The sequence below is a fragment of the Mus caroli genome, chromosome 5 (genome assembly GCF_900094665.2).
Source record: "Mus caroli chromosome 5, CAROLI_EIJ_v1.1, whole genome shotgun sequence".
NCBI classification, from domain to species: domain Eukaryota; kingdom Metazoa; phylum Chordata; class Mammalia; order Rodentia; family Muridae; genus Mus; species Mus caroli.
In genome coordinates this window covers 110,895,760-110,915,682 of record NC_034574.1, presented here as the reverse complement: position 1 = coordinate 110,915,682, position 19,923 = coordinate 110,895,760, and the positions used below count along the sequence as shown (strand labels likewise).

At 50.0% G+C, this 19,923-nt stretch overlaps 1 protein-coding gene across 4 annotated transcripts in view; it reads right to left on the bottom strand.

The window, feature by feature from the left end:
* Positions 1-432: 432 nt before the first annotated feature.
* The window catches only part of Nos1 (nitric oxide synthase 1), a 175,253-nt gene continuing 155,762 nt past the window's right edge, over positions 433-19,923 (bottom strand). For 3 of the 4 annotated variants that reach the window (XM_029478000.1, XM_029478001.1, XM_029477999.1), the window contains 8 exons: positions 18,511-18,680; positions 13,430-13,640; positions 12,855-12,942; positions 10,805-10,926; positions 9,338-9,486; positions 7,132-7,326; positions 4,051-4,169; positions 433-3,132 (listed from right to left, as the gene is read on the bottom strand). In XM_029478000.1, coding sequence (XP_029333860.1) covers positions 3,114-3,132; positions 4,051-4,169; positions 7,132-7,326; positions 9,338-9,486; positions 10,805-10,926; positions 12,855-12,942; positions 13,430-13,640; positions 18,511-18,680 — 1,073 coding nt within the window. In that variant the 3' untranslated portion in view covers positions 433-3,113. The remainder of the gene's footprint in view (positions 3,133-4,050; positions 4,170-7,131; positions 7,327-9,337; positions 9,487-10,804; positions 10,927-12,854; positions 12,943-13,429; positions 13,641-18,510; positions 18,681-19,923) is intronic. The other variant, XM_021162640.2, reaches the window with a different exon arrangement.

Below are 19,923 nucleotides of genomic sequence, written 5' to 3'. Positions count from 1 at the left end.
GAGAGAGAGAGAGAGAGAGAGAGAGAGAGAGAGAGAGACTCTGCATCATGACATCATGAACAGGGGCTCTGTCAGGGAAATCCACACGCTTGCTCCTGTGTTTTGGGGCCAATTCAGTGTTTTCCCTTTGTACTGAGGCCTGACCCAACTTCCTTCTCCCAGGGCTGGGATCACTCTACTCTTGGTCTTTACTCTCTACCACAGACCCGGTACCAGGTCTTGCCGACTTAGCCTAAGAATCCATGACTCTGCCCTCCCCTCCTCTACCTCAAGCTAGTGATTCTGGGATGGTGCGGTCTACCAGCCATGGAAGATGGAAGTTTATCAGAGCTTGGCTTGGAGCATTGTCTTGCTCAGGTACGATCTGGAATCAAACCTTCTGCATAAACGAGGCAGCAACAGAATGTGGGTCATGGCTGCTTGCATCATAGTGGGACCTAAACACCCCCCACCCCCACCTCCGGGAAAAAGTCACCTGATTTCTCTGAGGATATGTAGGGAAGCTCTCCTCTCCCATGGGCTGAACTTCTTGGGGACTGTGGTTGCAGGAATAGCTGAGAGCGTAATGGCCAAACCTCCTCTTGTGAAATGGGTTGGGAGCTACTATCAACCTCAGAGAAGGTGAGGCAAACAAACCAGTCCTATTCTAAGACATACTTTGTTGCTTGTTGCTGGCTGTGGGCTTGAACTAAAAACAACCAGCAGAGGGCAGTATCGACTCACCCCAGACGACCACCTTGCTTCGGTTTTGTTTTTTTTTTTTTTTTTTTTTTGGTGGATAAGCTACTTAGGGGCGTTTTTGGAAAAGGAGAGAAGGGTATCCAACTGATCTCAAGCCTTCTAGCCAGGAGCTGAGGGAGCTGGAAGTGTCAAGAGTTCAAATGTGTTTTTAAAATATTCTGTCTTGGGGGTTGGGGACATAGCTCAGCCTTGCGTGGGCGAGGTCCTGGGTCCCATCCCTAGCACTGATAAGCAGAAGTCCCTCTTGAACCTGATTATGTAATCGTGTCTTTGTACTCTGGCAAATGACACGGCACTCCCATCTGTCCACTCGCTACTGGCAGCACCGGGATATCCGGGGGTAGGGAGGAGCCTGTCACAGAGGAAGCATTCCTTATTCAGGGGTGCAAGAACCACTCATGCACGGGTGCATGCAGCTTGGCTTGCAGAGGGAGAGGGAGGGAGAAAAGGCTCTTCAATGGAGGTTGGACACAGCAGTTCAGATGAGAGGAATCAGCTACATCTTAAGTGTCACCAGAGGCTTGAAGGGTTGAGAAGAATGTCCCTGGATTGGGTTGGAAGTCAGTAGGAGGTCAACTGCCTTGCCTTTGGGCTACAGAAGATAGCTCTGGGGTAGTGGGGGCTTAGTCTCCACAGGCATGGGAGATCAAGTAGGAAACACTAGTACTAAGGTAGGCTGGGTGAGATTCCAACTAGGACCAGGTTCACATGCTAGTGATGGCAGGGTTGTCCAGTGCCACATGAGACCTGTCTCTGGACTCGGGGGGTGGGGACTGAAGGCTGGGGATGTAGCTCAGTTGGTAGAGTGCTTGTCCAACATGCAGGAGGTTCTGGCTTTGAGCCTCTGGCAAAATCATAAACTGGATGTGATGAGGTAGGGTTAGAAATGAAAGGTTGTGGGTTGGAAGTCAGCCTGGGTAACAGGAGACCCTGGGGGAAATAGAAAGGAAAGGAAGAAAGAGAGACAAAAACCGAGAAAGAATGGGGGTGGGATCGGAGCCCTTGGGGTTTTGGACCCCACAGCTGTAAAGTCTTCAGCATTTTCTGTTTGACTGTCCTTGTCCTTAGCATTAGGACAGCAGGTCCCAGCTTAGGACATAGAGGAAATGGTTGTGTTGTGTTTTGGTTTTTCCTGCCTCCCCAAACCAAACAGGAGCACAGAACATGGGACTTGAGCCTGGGCACCCTGGGGGGTTTCTTTATTGTCTGTCAGTACTGTCTGATATAACTTTTATTTATTCATTATTTATTTGTTTAATCAGATAAGGGACCACCACAATGCCTCAGAGAGGGTTAGCTCTGAGGGTCCACTGGTCAAGGCTAGAATTTTCTTGCCTATACTGCTCATTTTGGGGGAAGGGAATTATTGTCAAGCAGGAGGAATGAAAAGCAGCTACCCTATTCCTCCCTGACATCTACCAAGGCTCCAAAGCACTAAAAAGGCCCACCCATCCATTTAATGAGGACAAACTTTGAAATGTTACCCAAATACCCTTGATGGCAAAGACCTTACACCCAGCATGCTTCTTGGCGCGGCATGGCTGCTGGGCCTGGGGAAGACAGTTCAACATCCTGTGGTCCCAGCTGGGGTTGGTGAGAATGGGGAGGGGCTTGGCCGATCCACTGTCTGGTTAAATTTCCCAGACAGACCTCTGCCAAGAGGGTCAGACTCTGAACACCTCAGATTCTGTGGTTGGGTCCTCCACAGGGACCCCTTCCTCTCCACATGTGCCTGTGATTAGTAAGGGGGCCTGCTGTGTTTCAGGGAGGAGGACACAGGCCTGTCATGGTGGACGTGGGTGGGATTAACGATATCTAGGACCATGTTTCATGGCTCGGAGCATCCTTCACGAAGGTGGTGGACTCACAGGTAAGGTCAGCACGCATGTGTAGACAAAAGGACAGAGAATTTCTCACCCCGCCCCCTCTCTCACACACACCATCATAAAAAGAGGATGGAAAAGGGCTGAAGTGGCCAAGGGACTGGCTCAGGGTGACCTGAGGCCCAGTGCCAGCCACCTTCAGACCCCCAACAGGAGTGACAGCCATGACCCAGCGGTTTCATGCACCGCAACCCGCCCTTGGCAGCAAGCGGGTGGGGAGGATGTGGTTTTGTAAGAGCCACTGCAGGGTCACAAGGGTGATGCATCGCAGCCCAGGAGTCTAGGAGAAAACCCAGGGTTGGGGTTGAGAGAAGCCCAGAGAGGGAAGAAGGACCAGGACATAGCAACAGGACGAGAGGCAGGGTGGGGCCACTCGGGGTCCCGTGGGGAAGGTTCAGCCGTGTGTGTCCCCGTTTAGTCAACTTGCGGCCGCCCTCGCGTGGGCACTCGGGGCAGCCACCCCACATCCCATGGGGCGGGAGGATCCAGTTAGGAGCTGAAAACCCTGCTGGACAAGAGAAGGCGTTAGTGAGTGGCGTGGAAACCAGGTTCCTTAGCTTTCTTCGGGGGTCAGGGTGTGACAGTGGGGGTGCATTGTAATCCTAACACTTGGGAGACAGAAGTAAAGCAAGTTCAGACCAGTACTTGCTGCTCTGCCAGAGAATCTGAGTTCGGTTCCTAGCACCTAGGTGAGGCGGTTCACAACTCCCCCTAACTCTCCAGGCACCAAGCACACACATGCACACCCGTGGATGCACACGGCGCAGCAATAATGTAAGCTTAAATGGATAGAGTGGAGACAGTAACAGCCACTCTCACTGGGAAAGCGAGAGTCGAGTCCCACCTGCTTGAAGGGGAAAGACGGGGGCGGGGGGGGGGCAAGGGGCAGGGGATGGGGGTGGGCATTAACACACTGGTTTTCTTGCTGCACCCCGGTAGGGAAGGTTTAAAGAATGAGACTCCACACCACTGCTTCAGGCTGCTTCCAGCAATTCCTAAAGGCTGAGTCAAACTGTCAAGACACTATCTGTTTTAATTGCATCCATGAGAATGTCCCCTGTGACTTCTGGGGTAGGGGTAGGGGGAGCATCAAGAGTTGCAGTGTTTGTAGGCAGAAACCAACCTTCCACAAGGGGGCGCCCTAGACAGGTGTCCAGAGCAGGGACTATCACCATCTGGATCCTTGGAGTCCTGAATGGCTCACAGGACTGGAGACACCTGGGCACGTGCACCCCTTTCTTTTGTTTTATTGAGAGGAGGGCTCCATGCGTAGCTCCAGCTGGCCTCAAATGGGCAACCTTCTGCCCAGGTAGCAACAGGATCGCAGCCACATTTTGGTCTGGGACATGCCCACCCATTGCCATTTTGGTCTGGTGATTCCTGCCCGCCAGCTGTAGCCCCTCCCCCAGGCCTGGATGTGACTTACTCATCTGTGTCTTTTTTGCTCTCTTCAATGAAGGCGATGGACTCAGATCTAAGGCGGTTGGTCACTTCATACGTTCTGAGGGTGACTCCAAAGATGTCCTCGTGGTACCGGTTGTCATCCTATGGGCAGAAACAGACAGGGCATGGATCAGATGGCAGGGAAGGGCTTGGAGAGGGATAGACATGGGATACACGGGAGAGCACACACCTAGACAAAACAAAGGCTAAGCTCAAGGTCCTGGGGTACCTGTGGTCACTAAGGCTGTGGTGAGCAGTGCTCCGCCCTTTTGTGCCTAGGTGACAAAGAATCTATGGGGTGAGTATTTGGAAAAAGGGAGGCCGCCTTGAGGATTCTGAGCATAGAAGGATCAAGGAGGCCCGAAGGGAGCTTTAATTCTGCCTCTCCTCTTTCCAACTCACCCCTGAAAAGTTCGGATCCCTGCAAAAAAAAAAAAAAGGACAACATAAACTCCGTTTACCTTCATGTAAGGACCAGGCTTGCTTTGGAAAAGGTGGCCGTAAGGCACCAGCTCCAGGAACAGACCCTAAGTCCCAGGAACCAGGCCATAAGACGCCAGCTGCTCTGGGAACAGACCATAAAATCCAGAAGGAAGGTCATAAAACCCCCTTCCCAAGAACAGCCTGGGGATAAGCACAAGAATGGGAAGATATCTTATCTCAGGATGGGCCACCTGTGCTGGACAGTCCTATCTCCTCCCGACATAGGAATGCGAACCACTGACCACCTGGCACAAGCTAATCAGAAGCCGACCCCCGTGACCTCCCCAGCACCCACCAATAAAATTTTCGATTACCTAACCCCCTTTCTAAATACAGAGGGACTAACATAGTAGCCAAAGTTCTACCGATGTCACTGCTTTGGCCCCTGCCAATCACGGTAGAGATTACCAAATCTTCTAGAACTTCTAGAGAGTTCCCCCAGTTCCCTGTAAGAAGGCCGATGTGCCTTTGATTGGGGTCGCCATTTTGAAAAATGGTTGACCCCCCCCACACACACACACTGGTTATTTCTACAGAATAAAACGCTCTCTGCCTCTGCATGCATGCTAAGTCTAGGGGGTCTTCCTTCAGCGATTTTCAGACCTTTACACCAGCAAGCCCGAATTACGTATGAAATATTCCAGCTGACTGGTACCAGCAGATGGAGAGAAAAGGAAGATGTCTGTGGGGCTGGGGATGTAGTCTGTGGTACATTACTTCCTCTGCGTGCACAAGACTCTCGGTTTTGTCTCCAGCATGGGGCGCGGGGGGGGGGGCAGTGGTGGGACAGATTCAGAAGTGATGGGAGGCCCCTTGGCAGATGTGAGGGGTGGGTTGGTCAGTTAAGAATATTATTATTTGGGCCAGAGCAAGAGGGAGAAAGGGAAAGGGGGGGGAAAGAATATTATTATTTAAGAGTGATGTTTGGTGGTTGGAAGGAGAGAGTCATCATATTCCCAGTGAGGGCAGTGGCCAGGAGCTTGGCTTGGCTAGTAGGACCAATGGGATACTCAGTTCTAGTACCCTGCTCCGCATCCAGGCACACAATGTATTCAGTTCTAGTGCCTGGTTCCTGCAGCAAGGTCCACATCTGGAGAAGGGTGGTTCACTTCCCGTGGGGGGAGATTTCTCTGTCCTTTTCTGCAAAGATCCTGGGAAGCTATATAACTGTTCTCAGGGGACTGTGTCAAAGACACCAAGGGTGTGGCAGACCACACAGCATCCCTCTTTACCTTTTTCCTCCCCTCCTGTGAATGTGTTTGTATCCATGTCCGTACACACGTGTGTGTGCGTGTGCGTGCGTGTGCGTGCGCGTGCGTGCGCGTGTGCGTGCATTATGGAGGCCAGAGGATGACACTGGGTGTCTTTCTTGACCTCTTCATTTTATGTACTGAGGCAGGGTCTCTCACCTGAGCCCAGAGCTCATGATTCAGCTAGTCTCACTGGTCAGCTTGCTCCGGGCAAGCCCTGCCTCTGCCTCTGTGTGCCAGGAGCACAGGCAGGCTGTCATGCCCATCTGGCATTTATGTAAGTGCTGGGGATTTGAACTCTGGTCTTCATGCTTGCACCACAAGTATCTTTCCTGCCGAGCCCTCTCTACAGCCCCCGGCCAACTTCTAGCAGAAATCTGTTTCCCCTCACTGGGCTTAGAGAAGAGTGTCTAGAAAAATGTTTGCCTACTAACTGGGGTCACTGAGATGGTTCAGCTGGTGAAGGGGCTTGCCACCAAGCCTGATGACATGAGTTAGATCCCTAGGACCCACACGATAGAAGAGAACACTCTGCCAGGTGTCCCCTGACTTCCACAGGTGCACCACGACATATTCATGCCCCTCCCCCACTGAACATTGATCATTGTTCATTTAAGAAATCACAGTGGGATGGGACTGCCTCTGGGATTCAGTTTCTATCGGGGGAGGTGATCTGTCACAATAGTTAGGACACTGTTAGGGAAACTATCATGGCTGCTAACCTACTAGCCTTTGAGCAGAGTAAGAAAAGGCATTTCCTTCAGGGCAGTCACACCCCACGTCAGGTGCACTGTTTAGAGAGCAAGCATAGCGGTATTCAGTTCAGTTCCATCTGCCCTCTTTGGATGAGACTTTTTTGTTTGTTTTTGTTTTTTGTTTTTTGTTTTTTGTATTTTTTGGGGGCAAGACAGGGTTTCTCTGTTTCATAACGTTGTCTTGAAGCCCACTCTGTAGACCAGGCTGGCCTTGAATTCAACAGTGATCCACCTGCCTCTGCCTCCAGAGAGCTGGGATTAAAGGTGTGCACCACCACATGGTGGGTGAGCCTTTTCATGAAGTGCCAACCATATGAAATCAATTGCACAGGGGTGCAGGAAGCACTGAGTTAGGACTGCATCCATAAAACTCCCCACAGGCCCAGTGCCATTTTCATACTAGAACCTATAACTATATTGACTGTGTGTATCTGCATGCCTGCCTTCCTGTCCGTCTCTGTCTCTCGATCGTGGCTAGGTGCAACCCCAGTTATAAGGTCAGATGGAACTCCCCGAGTTACGGCACAGGTTGGAAGAGAGGAAACTTCTGGATGCTGGTTGCCAGCTGTCACTCACCCTCAGCCTGCTGATGAACACACCAGCATCCTCCTCCGAGAGTTTCCCCTGCTGGGTCATGATGCGCTGGATGGCTTTGAGGACATCGGCGGCCATGGTAACGTCCCCACAGACATAAATGTGGCCTCCTTGCTCCTTCAGGGCGCGGTACACAGACTCGGCCAGCTGTTCCTGCAGCACGTCCTGTACATATTTCTGCAGAAACAGAGGATGGTGAGCTGTGGCCCCTCTGAGAGGCTTCTGGCTCCACCCACCAGGAAGCAAGGGCTTGTGGGTAGGGCTTCTGTGCTCCATTCACAAGGAAGTATGGTGCAGGGGCTTGTGGGTAGGGAACTGTTTTGTGAGCTAAGCTCAGGGAAATGGGTCCAAACCACCATCATGTGTGAATGGGCTGATTCCAGCCTTGGGCAGCTGGAGCTTGGCTGCGAGGACCCTCTGGGGATCTGCGAGAGAGATCTGGGGGAGTGCTCCCTAGATAACCTTCATTGGGAGCACTCCAGAATGTATGACTATCAACTTGATAAAACCTCGAGTCATCTAGGAGACAAAATTTGGGGTGTGTCCATGAGGGAGTCTCTAGACCGAGTTAATGAGGGTAGTTAAGCCCAGTCTAAAAAATGGGTGGCATTATTTTATAGTTCTTGACTGTATAAAAGGAGAATTCAAGCTGAGTACCAGCATTCCTCTCTCTCTCTCTCTGCTCACAAACCGAAGCTGCAAATGTGACCATCTGGTTCAGGTTCCTGCTGCCACGCCCTCCTCACCATGACAGGCCGTAGATTGTACTCCCTAACCGTGGGTCCCAAGAAAAACCTTCCTTATTTAAGTAGCTTTCATCAAGTATTTTGTCCGGGCCATGAGGCAAGTAACCGAAATGCAAGGGCCTTAGCTACCTTCTCCTTACCCCGGAGGGGTGGTAGTCGCGATTGGGTCAGAGAAGCTCAGGGCAGAAAGCCATGGATGGGCTAAGGAGTTTCCGGCCTCCCCGCCCCGCCCACCGCCTCAATAAGCTAGCTATCCCAGCAAGGATGGAAGTGAGGGGCAGGCTAGCTAGAAGCTTGCTGGGGAGCTGAGCACAGAGGTGGTCCACTGCAGTGCTTGTTTAATGGGCCAGAAACAACTCCTATGTATGGCTGCCATTCAGCTGGTAATTTCTGCTGGTGACCGCCACCCCCGGGGTGCCAAACAGCCCCTGTCCACATCCCCTGACTGTTCTTCTCCCACCACATAGGTCCTAGCCTGGTCTCTGGGATCTCCAAAGTGCCCCCCAAGCCCAGCAGTTAGAATACCAGTTCCATAGCCCATGTTCATTCTGATTGGTGTTGCCTCTTGTGGACTGTCAAATAAATATATTTTAAGCTTCTTTTTACATTTTAGCTCATTAATTTTTTTGAAACTAGTATTACTGGGTAGCTCAGGGTGGCTTTGAACTCAAAACTTTTTCTGCTTTAGCCTCTCAAGAACTGGGGTGGGCTATCATGCTCACCTAGGCTCTATTTAAAAGGTTTTTTTGTTGTTGTTGGAAATATACACAACATATTACATACTGTGTTAAAGTATATAATTCACCTCTAATTATTTAGGAGGTAGAGGTAGAAGGATTACAAATTCTAGACTGGGTTAAGCTAAAGAGTGGGTCTATGCCAGCCTGGGCTACACATAGCAAGATCATATTATGTAGCTGTTAAATATTTTCAAGGGACTCAGCCCCCCACTAGGCTTTCTGAGCACAGAGCAGATTTGGGGGGTAGGGGTAACACACACAGAAGTGGGGTGTCTTAGTTTCCATTCTGTCATGATGAACGCCAACTCAGGGAGACAGGGTTGGTTTTGAGTTCAGATGCATCATTATGGGGACGCCCTAGTGGCAGGAACTTGAAGCAGTTAGTCTCGGGTAGAGAGGAATGGATACACAATACTCAGTGCTCAGCTCTCTCCTGCCTTTCATTCAGTCCAGGATCCCGGCCATGGAATGGTGCTTCGTACATTCAGACTGAGCCTTCCCACCTCGGTTAACCCCATGTTAAGTCTAGACAATCCCCCTTGAGCCCCTCTCCCTGGGTGATTCTAGATTGTTTCAAGTAGACAACAAAACTGGCCATCATGGTATGTGTGTGTGTGTGTGTGTGTGTGTGTGTATGATGTGACATTCACAGGCATACTCATGCTTGCACACTTGAGGGCATCCCAGTGTGGGCCAGGTTACCTTTGGCCTGTCGGGTTCCCGGGAGTAGGCAGTGTACAGCTCTCTGAAGACGCCCTTGTTTTTGGCCTGCAGGGTCTCCTCTCTGTAGATATGATCTATCTTGGATTGTCGACATCCAAAGACCAGAACCATGGGGCACGGATTCATTCCTGGGGACCGGGAAGACCCATAACACAGATGGCTCTGATGCCCAAGTGGGCAGTGGTTTAGCTACAGGAGCTGGGGGTACTGGGACCACAGGATATGACGTGCCGAGGAAAGCTTGCATACATGGGGCAGGGGGTTAAGCACACAGGTGCCTCCATACGTTTGCATCTACACACACAGACAAGCACGGCCCGTGGGGAACGGGGCAGTCCCTAGACATTCCTTGCCTGGTCTCACTCCATTCCTATGCAAGACTCCTTAGCAGCCTGCTATTGGAAAATGCCCAGAGCCCAGACTGGAACCTGATGGTCGGTCTGCGTCTGAGTCCCAGCCCTGTGTGACCCTGAGCACGTCAGCTCCCTCTCAGAACTTCAGTTTCCCCATGAGAATGGAAGCACTAGCTTCCTCAGGATGCAAGTGAAATAGGGATCCCAGGGTTGCCCTGGGCATGAAAACCTCACGTAAAATAGTGTTCTCTAGAAGTTCTATACATCTTCCTTCGAGCTGTCAGTTACCTCTCCACTTAATACAGACTGTATTTTATTTCAGTTGTTTGATGTGCTGTTGGGGAATCAGATTTGGTGTGTGGGCCAATGGTCATGCCCACAACCACCTCTTGGGGTCACTGTTCTATCAGAAACACAGCTCAGTGTGGGACACAGAGCTAACATCGATCATCTATCCATCATATATCTATGTATTCTTTATCTATCATCTACCTATCATCTATCTATCTCTCATCTGTCTGTCTATCTGTCTATCTATCTCAATTCTTGCTGACCTAGAACTGAGTAGACCAGGCTGGCCCGAGGATATCCAGCTGTCTCTGGGTCTTGGGGTTAAAGACGTGTGCCAGCACACCTGGTCTAGGTTTAAATCTGTGTCCATACTGTCCTTCTATCTTGTCCTGTTGGACTCCTTGTTTGCTGAGTCTACAACTGGGAATCAGTTCTCTTTTTCTCCCAAACCTGCACTTCATCTCACACAGCAAGACCTAATTCTTGTGACCATCACGAGGCAGTCTCTCACACACACACAAATCCATTTGATAAGGATGCACACCTATCCTTGGTGGAATATTGGGCTTTTAGGACCAACTCTTAAGTCAAAGACATGTCCTCTGAGGATGAGATGTCGGGCCCCTGGGACAGGCTGTGTAGCAGGTCTGTTTGAGTGGGCTGTTCGGGCACCTGTGGCCACATCGGTATGGCAGTCCCTCCTCACCCCTCCCCTCCCCAGGCAGTGAGGTGGAGCAGGGGCCCTCCATCGTTCTCTGGGTCAAGGGTCAGGTCAGTGGCCCCTGGATCGTTTCGTTGGTACCTTTGTGTTGGATGTCAAATTGTCGCTGTTGCCAAAAACTTCGGAAGGGAGCGATGCCAGTGCCTGGGCCAACCAGGATGCAAGGCACCTGGGGGTTTCGAGGCAGGTGGAAGCTAGGGGCACTGGGCAAAGAAGAAAACAGAGGCTTTGCTGTGCGCTGCTCCAACCCCTGTGATGGGACCCAGGGTTAACCCAGGGCCCCCTTTAGAGTAAGAACTCACAGATTAGAGGGATTTAAAAAGTAAGGTTGTTGGGGTTTGGCTCTTTCTCTGTTCCCCACCGCTTCTCATCAAGCTAAGTCCCACAGACAATGAGCTTGAGCTAACCTGGACTTTCCATGTGTTCTGGCTCTGGGGATCGGGGCTCTTTTGTTGGGGGGGGGGAGCTACTGTGTGCACTGTAGGAGTTCAAGTGGTTCTGTGAGCTCCTACCAGCTTGATGTCAGGGCTAACTCCACAGTCATGACAATCCAAGATGTCTTTGTCCCCAAGATGTCAAATGTCCCCAAGGTGGCAGAGGGAGTAAAATTACCTTGGACTGAATTTTAACTTACAAATGTTCATATATATACATATACATACACACACATATATACATATATACATTCACATATATACACACATATACATATATATATATATAACATTTCATATATATACGTATGTATGTATGTACATATGTATGTATATGTGTGTAGGTGTGTATGCGGAGGTCAGAGGTCAACACTGAATGCCTTTCTATCGTTTTTTCCACTTTATTTCCGAGCCAAGGTTTTCCACTAAACCAGGAGCTCATTGATTTTACCTTGGCTAGCTGCCACTAAGTTCTGTGGGTCTATCCATCTCCGTCTCCCCAACCAAACACTGGGGCTACACACTGGAGTTACAAGCCTGTATCATCCTGCCTGGCTCTTAAATGGGTGTCAGGGATTCGAACTCAATCCTTACATTTACCCAATAGGTACTTGACCCACTGAGCCATCGCCCGCCCTAGTCCCCTGATTTCAACTCTCTAGTTTATATATATAAGTATCCGACACTCCAGAAGAGGGCGTCAGATCTCACTATGGGTGGTTGTGAGCCACCATGTGGTTTTTGGGATTTGAACTCATGACATTCGGAAGAGCGTTCAGTGCCCTTAACCGCTGAGCCATCTCCCCAGCCCAGGTCATGAGGTCTGTAATCAGGGGTTTAAAGATACCTGTGCCTAGGTGAGCTGCCCAGGGCTGTTAACATGTTGGTTCCTGGGCTATGTGGTCAGGCTGGGCTCAGGACTCTGGTTTGAAAACCAGCTCCATGAGACTGATGGACTCCACTGCTGGACAGCAGGTGGACCGACCAACACTCTGCCCTCAACAGGAGAAGAGAGTGGCGGACCAAGTCAGTGTTGGAGCAGGGCTTCCATTGTATATGGGGTGAAGGTCCCAGCTCAGGATCATCCTTAAAATGGGGGAACCACACCTCCATCTCTGAGAGACTGGAGTGAAAGGCAGAAGCAGAAGCCAGAGGATGGCTCAGTGGGTGGAACACCTGCTGTGCAAACCAGATGACCCCAGTTCAATTCCCCGGAATCTATGTAAAGGCAGAAGGGGAGAACTGACCCCATGAGGTTGTCCTGTGAACTCCATGTCTGTGACTACACTCATATACCACACACACGCTGATGAATAAAAATGAAAAATAATAATAATAAAAAAGGTCAGCCTGTTATGTCTTTCACCCTCTCCTTTCCACCTTGAAGGCATCTGACGATGTCTGAAGGCGTTTGGGTTGTCATGTCTTCATGGATAGGATGCTCACGGGTCTGTGTAGGATGGGACCATCATTTCATGGTCTTTTATACGGATGTATTGCTGGGATACCCTGCTGGCGGTTGTGTATCCCTTGATCTTGTCTCCCTGACAATGCAGAATGATGCGGGTCATTGGTGTTGCTCCTGCATCATCTAGCATCTATCTAGAGCCTTCAGGCTGGTCCCTCATATGCTCCGATGCATAGCATCAACCCATTTGTGGCAGATGACCAAGCATCTCTCTTCACCAGCCACTCACCCTCTCACGAAGCAGGGGACGACATCGTCAGCCTGTATTCGGTTGAGCCAGGAGGAGCACACTCCGTGGTGAACCGGTCCTTCTCCATCTAAAAGGATGAGCAAGGGGTCCGTCTCATTATGTCAGGCACCGCCTCTCTTTCCAGCCCCCCCCCCCCCACTCCCCCTGTTCTGTTAAGTCTCTCCCAGCTAATGCCAAGTGATGCTATTTCGATCCAGCCAGGCCTGTGAGATACCCCTGTGAGCTGCACAGCAGGTCGGACAGGGTGGAGGAGGCCTAATCTACATGCCGCTCAAGGTCTGAGAAGATCAATCAAATTGGAGCAGGATTCAGGCTCCCAAACGCACACCTTGTCTATTTCTAACCGCACTCAGGGTTAGCTCAGCCACGGGGACAGACACACAGCCTGTTGTGTATCTTTGCTCTATTCCCAGGGCTTGGCTGGGAACATCCTGCAAGATTTGAGATGTGATCCACAGGCAGTGTAGGGAGAGACCTCCAGATACCTCTGGGGGCGGGGGGGGGGGGATACAGACTCAATGGTCTCCCAGTCAAGAGTTTCCTCAGACGCACACCTCGAGTGTGGTAGGACACAATGGCCACGGTGAGGTGCACCTCGTCGGGGTACATGTCTGGAGAGGAGCTGATGGAATAGTAGCGAGGTTGTAGCAGTGATAGCTGCGTGAGGAGAAGTGTGGCCGGCATCTGGATGGACGGGAACTCCTCCAGCACCTCCACCATTGTGGGGTTCTTTCCCCATTTCCACTCCTCATATTCCTGAAGCCCCTGTGGCAAGAGAGAACAGAGAGGGGCCTTGAGTTCAGGTCCCAGATTTCTGGTGGGGCCTGTAGGAGGGCTTAGGAAGAGGAGGAGAACTGATCTGAGGATATTTGGTACCTACAGTGGGGCATTGCGTCTCTGGCTTTGAAACAGATGGGTTTTTAGCAGTTGTGGTTCAAGTGTGAGCTCTCCCCCATACATTCAGGTGATTGAACACTTTGTTCTCGGTGGGCAGTGCTGTTTTTGGGGGGTGGGTTGTGGCATCTTTATTGAGTGAAGCCTCGCTGGAGGAAGTGAGTTATTGGGGGTGGGCCATCAAATATTACAGTCCAGTCGGTCTTTCTGTTCACTGTCTGCTTCCTGACTGCAGATGCAATGGGACCAGCTGCCCACCCCCCCTCCCCCACTGCCTCCCCACGTGACTGTGGCCATGCCTTCCCTGTTGTGACCATGGTACCCTGTGAACCGTAAGCCCAAGAAATCCTTTCTTGCCTTAAGTTGCCTCTTAGTGGGTCTTTGGTCACAAAGATGGTCATGGAGATTCTGAAGTACCCAAGGCTGGCTAATCTGCTCAAGAGAAATCTATCATTCGGGTTCTGGAGGTTTGAGACTGGGGGGGGGCAGGCAGATCTGCTGTCTTGGGAGGATCTGCTGTGCAGGTACCAGCTACTTGTTCTAACATGGCAAAAGGTGGAAGCAGTTTTCCTGGCTAATTTTTATAAAAATGTTGTTCTGATCTATGAGGGTGCAGCCCCTGACTCAATTGCCTTGCAGAAGCCCCACCCCTCCCTCCCTTCTCCCTCCTTCCTTCCTTCCACCCTCTCTCCTTTCCCCTCTCTTTCTCTCTCTCTTCCTTTCCTTCTTTGTTTCCTTCCTCTCTGTGTCCCCTCTTACAGTGCCAGTCCTAGTAATCAAATCCAGCCCTGTGCATACTCTACCTTCTAACCATTAAGCTGCACTCCCAGCCCAGTCCCTACCCTTTAATGCCACCCTCTTGATAAGTGACACGTCAAATCTAACCGAGGGAGTTTAATTTTGATGTGAGAACTCTAGGGGCCATAGACACTCAGTCTGCAGCAGCAGCTGGCTATCATTATCCTATCTCTCAGATGAGGCCACTGAGGCCTGGAGGCCCAGTCAGCTAGGACAAGGCTTTGCATCTGAGCTGGGGAGGGTAAACTTTAGCCAGTACAACAATCCCTGATGGCCATATGCATTGTGTGACCTGTGAGGAAAAGATAGTTTTTATAATTTTAAAAGGTTTGCTTTAAATTATGTCTGTGTGTGTGTGTGTCTTGCCTCTGTGTCTACATGTGTGTCCGTATCTAGTGTCATCTGTGTCTATGTGTGTGATGTCTTGCAGAGGCCAGAAGAGGGCGCCAGAGTCTCTGGAGCTAGAATTACAGATGGTTAGGGCTCCCCTGATGGGGATGCTGAGAAGTGTACTCCTGACTTTGCAGGGACAGCAAGCTCTCTTAACCACTGAGTCACCTCTCCAGGCCCTAAGAATGGTGTTTTTATAGGTCTCTATTTCCAGGACTGAGCTGCACTGGCCCCCAGTTGCCGGAGGCTGTGTTACTGACTTCTCTTGCTTGCTGAGTCCCTGACCAGAAGTGACATAAAGGAAAGTGGGTTGCTTTCAGTTTACACTTCAAGGAGATACAGGCAATCATGGTGGACAGGCGGCTGCAGGAACGTGAGACAGCCATCCCAGCGCACACATGAACACCAGGAATGAACAGGGATGTGCGGCTGGGTTATGAGACCTCAAGTCCCAGCCCTAATACCTCCTTCTTCCAGGGAGGCCATGCCTATTAAAAGTGCCATGAGGGGCTGGAGAGATGCCTCAGTGGTTAAGAGCACTGTCTACTCTTCCAGAGGTCCTGAGTTCAATTCCCATCAACCACATGGTGTCTCACGACCATCTGTAATAAGATCTGATGCCCTCTTCTGGTGTGTCTGAAGACAGCTACAGTGTACTAAAATAAATAAATAAATAAATAAATAAATAAATAAATCTTTAAAAAAAAAGTGCCATGACCTCAAATAGGGGACCAAGTGTTCAAACTGCAGGAGTCTGGGGGGGGGGGACACTGCACATTCAAAGATTTATCTTTATTGCTTTAAATTCCATACAGGTGTGCATGTTTCTCCAGTTGAGTATGTGCACTTGACTGTAGGAGCCAGCAGAGGCCAGAATATCCCATCCCCCTGGAGCTGGAGTTAACAGAGGGTTGTGAGCCGTCTGATGTGGGTGCTGGGTACAAAACTCAGGTCCTCTGGAAGAGCAGCAAGTTCTCTGAACTATGGAACCAACTCTCCAGCCCTCCATTTCTCGTTCAGATCACAACAGAGGTTTCATGACCAGAGTCTTTAGTGTAGGACTCTGAATGGACATGCACCTAAAACTGACTTCCTCCGGGCAGTGACCGCCACCTGAAACTGCGTTTGGCAGGCAGCCATGCTATTGCTGGGTACAGATTCCTGCAGAATGTGCAAGCTTGAGATACATATCAAGGTGATCCCTTCTAGGGACCATGACTTTGGCTCTAGGAATCCCCCAAGGGCCTTGGCAAATTTTTCAGAAACCACATCGGAAGTTGGAAAATGTTCACCTGACCAACCCTCCCTTTCTTTTTCTTCTCTGGGGTCAGCTTTGTTTTGCAATCTGACTATTTTCTCCCAGCCCCCTCTGTCACCTGGCCCATTTTCTCTCTCACAGGTGTCTCTGAGAATAGTAATTAAAAAATTCCATTTGTAGAGGCTGGAGAGATGGCTCAGCAGTTGAGAGCACTGACTGCTCTTCCAGAGGTCCTGAGTTCAATTCTCAGCAACCACATGGTGGCTCACAACCATCTGTAATGGGATCCTATGCCCCCTTCTGGTGTGTCTCAAGACCCCTACAGTGTACTCATATATGTAAAATAAATCTTTAAAAAAATTCTGGGCTGGAGAGATGGCTCAGTGGTTAAGTGGTCTTCTGAAGGTTCTGAGTTCAAATCCCAGCAACTACATGGTGGTTCACAACCATCTGCAATAAGATCTGACACCCTCTTCTGGTGTGTCTGAAGACAGCTACAGTGGACTTACATATAATAATAAATACATCTTTGGCCCAGAGCAAGCAGGGCCGGAGTGAGCAGAGGTCCTGAGTTCAATTCTCAGCAACCACATGATGGCTCACAACCATTTGTACAGCTACAGTGTACTCATATACATAAAATAAATAAATAAGTCTTTAAAAAAATTTCCATTCATTTATCCTGTCTGGTGACTTTGTGCTTTCAGGAAGAAACGGACTTCATGTGAAACTCTCTCTCTCAAAGAATATTATGCAAAATGTTCCTTCTTCATACTCATCCCCACCAACGCTAATCACAAGTTTCTCTTCTAAATTATACATATTCTAAATGTTATAAAATCCCGCTAGGCTTCAGATGCAATGACGGCCCCCCGCTCTCCCAAGACCATCTGTCTCTAGCTCCCCACTTCAGAGTCCCAGCTGGCTTCTGGTGTTTACTTTCACATTTCTTGATAATATGCACTTGCTAATGAGCCTCTCCTTTGCTCCTCCCCCAGTCCCTCTTCCTGGATAGCAAAAGGTACAGCTTCTACTGGGGGCTTGTTTCCTAGGAAGGAGATGCCCCCACCCCCCCGGGGGTGGGGAGAAGGCTGTGTTGGGTGGTCCCTCTGAGCAGGTAAGTGTCTTTATTTTAAATTACATAAGTTTTTAAAATTTAGATTTATTTTATGTGTCTGAATGATTTGCTTGAATGTATGTATGTATACCATGCGTGTGCCTGGTGATTCCAGAGGTCGGAAGAAGTCTGATTCCCTGGAACTGGAGTTGTGAGCTGCCATGTGGGTACTGGGAATAAAATGTTGGTCCTCAGGTCCTCTGCAAGAGCAGCCGATGCTCAAAACTGCAGCGACATCCTTCCTATATTTTTATTCTTCGTGTATTATTTTTTTTGTGTGTGTGTATACACACATGTGCACAGAAGTTAGAGGACAATTTCCAAGAGTAGGTTGTCCTTCCACTATCCATTGGAGTCCCGAACTAAACTCAGGTTGTCAGAATTGACAGCGGGTACCTTTATACTCCAAGTCACCTTGCCAACCCTGTTTTTTTTTTTTTTTTTTTTTTAAAGTCGTTGAACTCTCTATGTAGTTGAAGATGCCCTCAAACTCACGATCCTCCTGCCTCCAAGTCTTAAGTTCTAGAATGACAGGCACGAACCGCCAAGTCTAGTTTATGTTACCAGGGATCAAACCAGGGCTTCCTGTGTGCTACGCAAGAGCTCTACTTAGTGAGCCACATCTCCAGCCCTAGATACCGTTCTGAGCAAGGCCGGGCAACAACTTGGGGCGGGCACGTTCAACAACTTGGGGTCTAAGCAAGGGTCGTAAAGCTAATGGGTTCATCTAAGTATTAGAGGGCTTTCATCTAGCGGTCATTTTTTTTTTTTTTTTTTTTTTTTTTTTTTTTTTTTTTTTTTTTTTTTTTTTTTTTAGTAGCTACTCTGCACTAGAAAAACACCCTTGTTACCACACCGGAAGCAACCCCCTGCCTGCGAACCTGCTGTGAGAGTCTCTGCTCCCTTTTCTTTCATGCATTGGTTAAGGTGGTACGGATAAGAGCTAAAAACCACATAGGAAAGTGGTAAGAGTTACTACAGCGATGGGGACGTGTATGGTGGTGACCATAGACCCAGGTCGGGGTGGGAGTGGGGGTGGGGCGGCTGATGTGAAGACCAAATGCAAATGAGGACACGCCCCCTTGCTCAAGACTGCCACCTGCTGTGAACAGTTGGAAAAGCATTTTTTTGTGCGCCCCCAATCCCAGGCCTCGCAGGGCTCTCCAGGACCTACCCACCTTGCTGAGGACCAGCAGCCGCTGCTTCTCTTTCTCATTGGTGGCCAGGGAGGCGAACTGCTGCAGCTGCAGGGGCGTGGGCGGTGTGGTGATGTCCAGGTAGTACTTGAAGGCCTGGAAGATGGTGCAGGGTGGGAGGCGAGATTCATCCTTCCAATTACTGATGACACCTGGGGAGGCACAGCGAGGATGAGGCTTCCTCCAGTCACTTAAGTCCTCACCACAGTCATCACTCCGGGTGAGGAAAAGGATGCACAGAGAGGTTATGGAATCTGTCCGAGGCCACGCAGCTTTTGTGCATGTGCATGTGCGCGTGTGCGTGTGTGTATGCACGCACACGCAAACATTCTGGTCTCACACCTTGCTCTAACTATACTGTGCCCTTGGCTCTCCATGTCCACACCTTCTGCATTTCAGAGCATTTGAGAGGAACGAAATCAATGAAAAGAAAAAGTAATCTCGTCTCTATCAAACAGTACAGACATTTTTTTTTCTTGTTACTATCCCTAAACACTACAGTATAGCAACTATTTATAGCATTTACATTACATTGGGTAAGCCATCTAGAGAGGTTTTAAAGCATCCAGGAAGATTCACAGAAGTGCTAGGTAAATGCAACCATGTATATAAGTGTTATATGAACACAGGCCTTTCCTGTAAGGGACTTGGGCATGTATGGATTCTGGTATCTGCTAGGGGTCCTGGAACTCTTCTTCCAAGAGGGAAGGCTATTCTGCCTCTATGTCCCTTCTAAACATGCACCTCTGCCCCCTCATTATCATGGATGCCAAAAGAATTTCCATAAGATGCCATGGAACTCCTGGCCTAACATGAGAACTCTGTGGGGTTGGGTTGGGTTCACTAAGGGAGGGGCATGTCTCTTCACAGTGGCTCCTTCCAAGAGGGTTGGCAGGAGGACCTTGACAGATGGCATGCCATTTCCACATTCTAGTTAGCTCCCCTATCAAGGTGACAGTCATGGTGTCACGGGCTATCAGGTGTGGCCACCACGGCTCCTTGTATTGGAGCCTGGAACCCACCCATGTCTATGAGGGGAAGGGGAAGCTTATAGACCCATCGGCTTTGAAGGTTCTTCAAACCAGGTGTGGTGGTGTGTGTCTGTGGTCCTAGCACTTAGAAGGGTGAGGCAGGAGGATTGGAAGTTGGAAGTCAGCCTGGTCTACATAGAATAAAGGAAAGAAAGGGAGAAGTGGGGAGAAGAGGGAAGGAGAACATGGGAGAGAAGAGGGAGGGAGAGGGGGAAAGAGAGAAGGGGGGAGAAGTGGGAGAGAGAAGGAGGAGGGGGAAGAGGGGAGGGAGGAGGAGGAGGAAGGGAGGACCGGGAGGGAGGTGGGAGGGAGAAGAAGAGAGGGAGAAGAGGGGAAGGGGAAGGGGGAGGGAGACGAGGGGAGA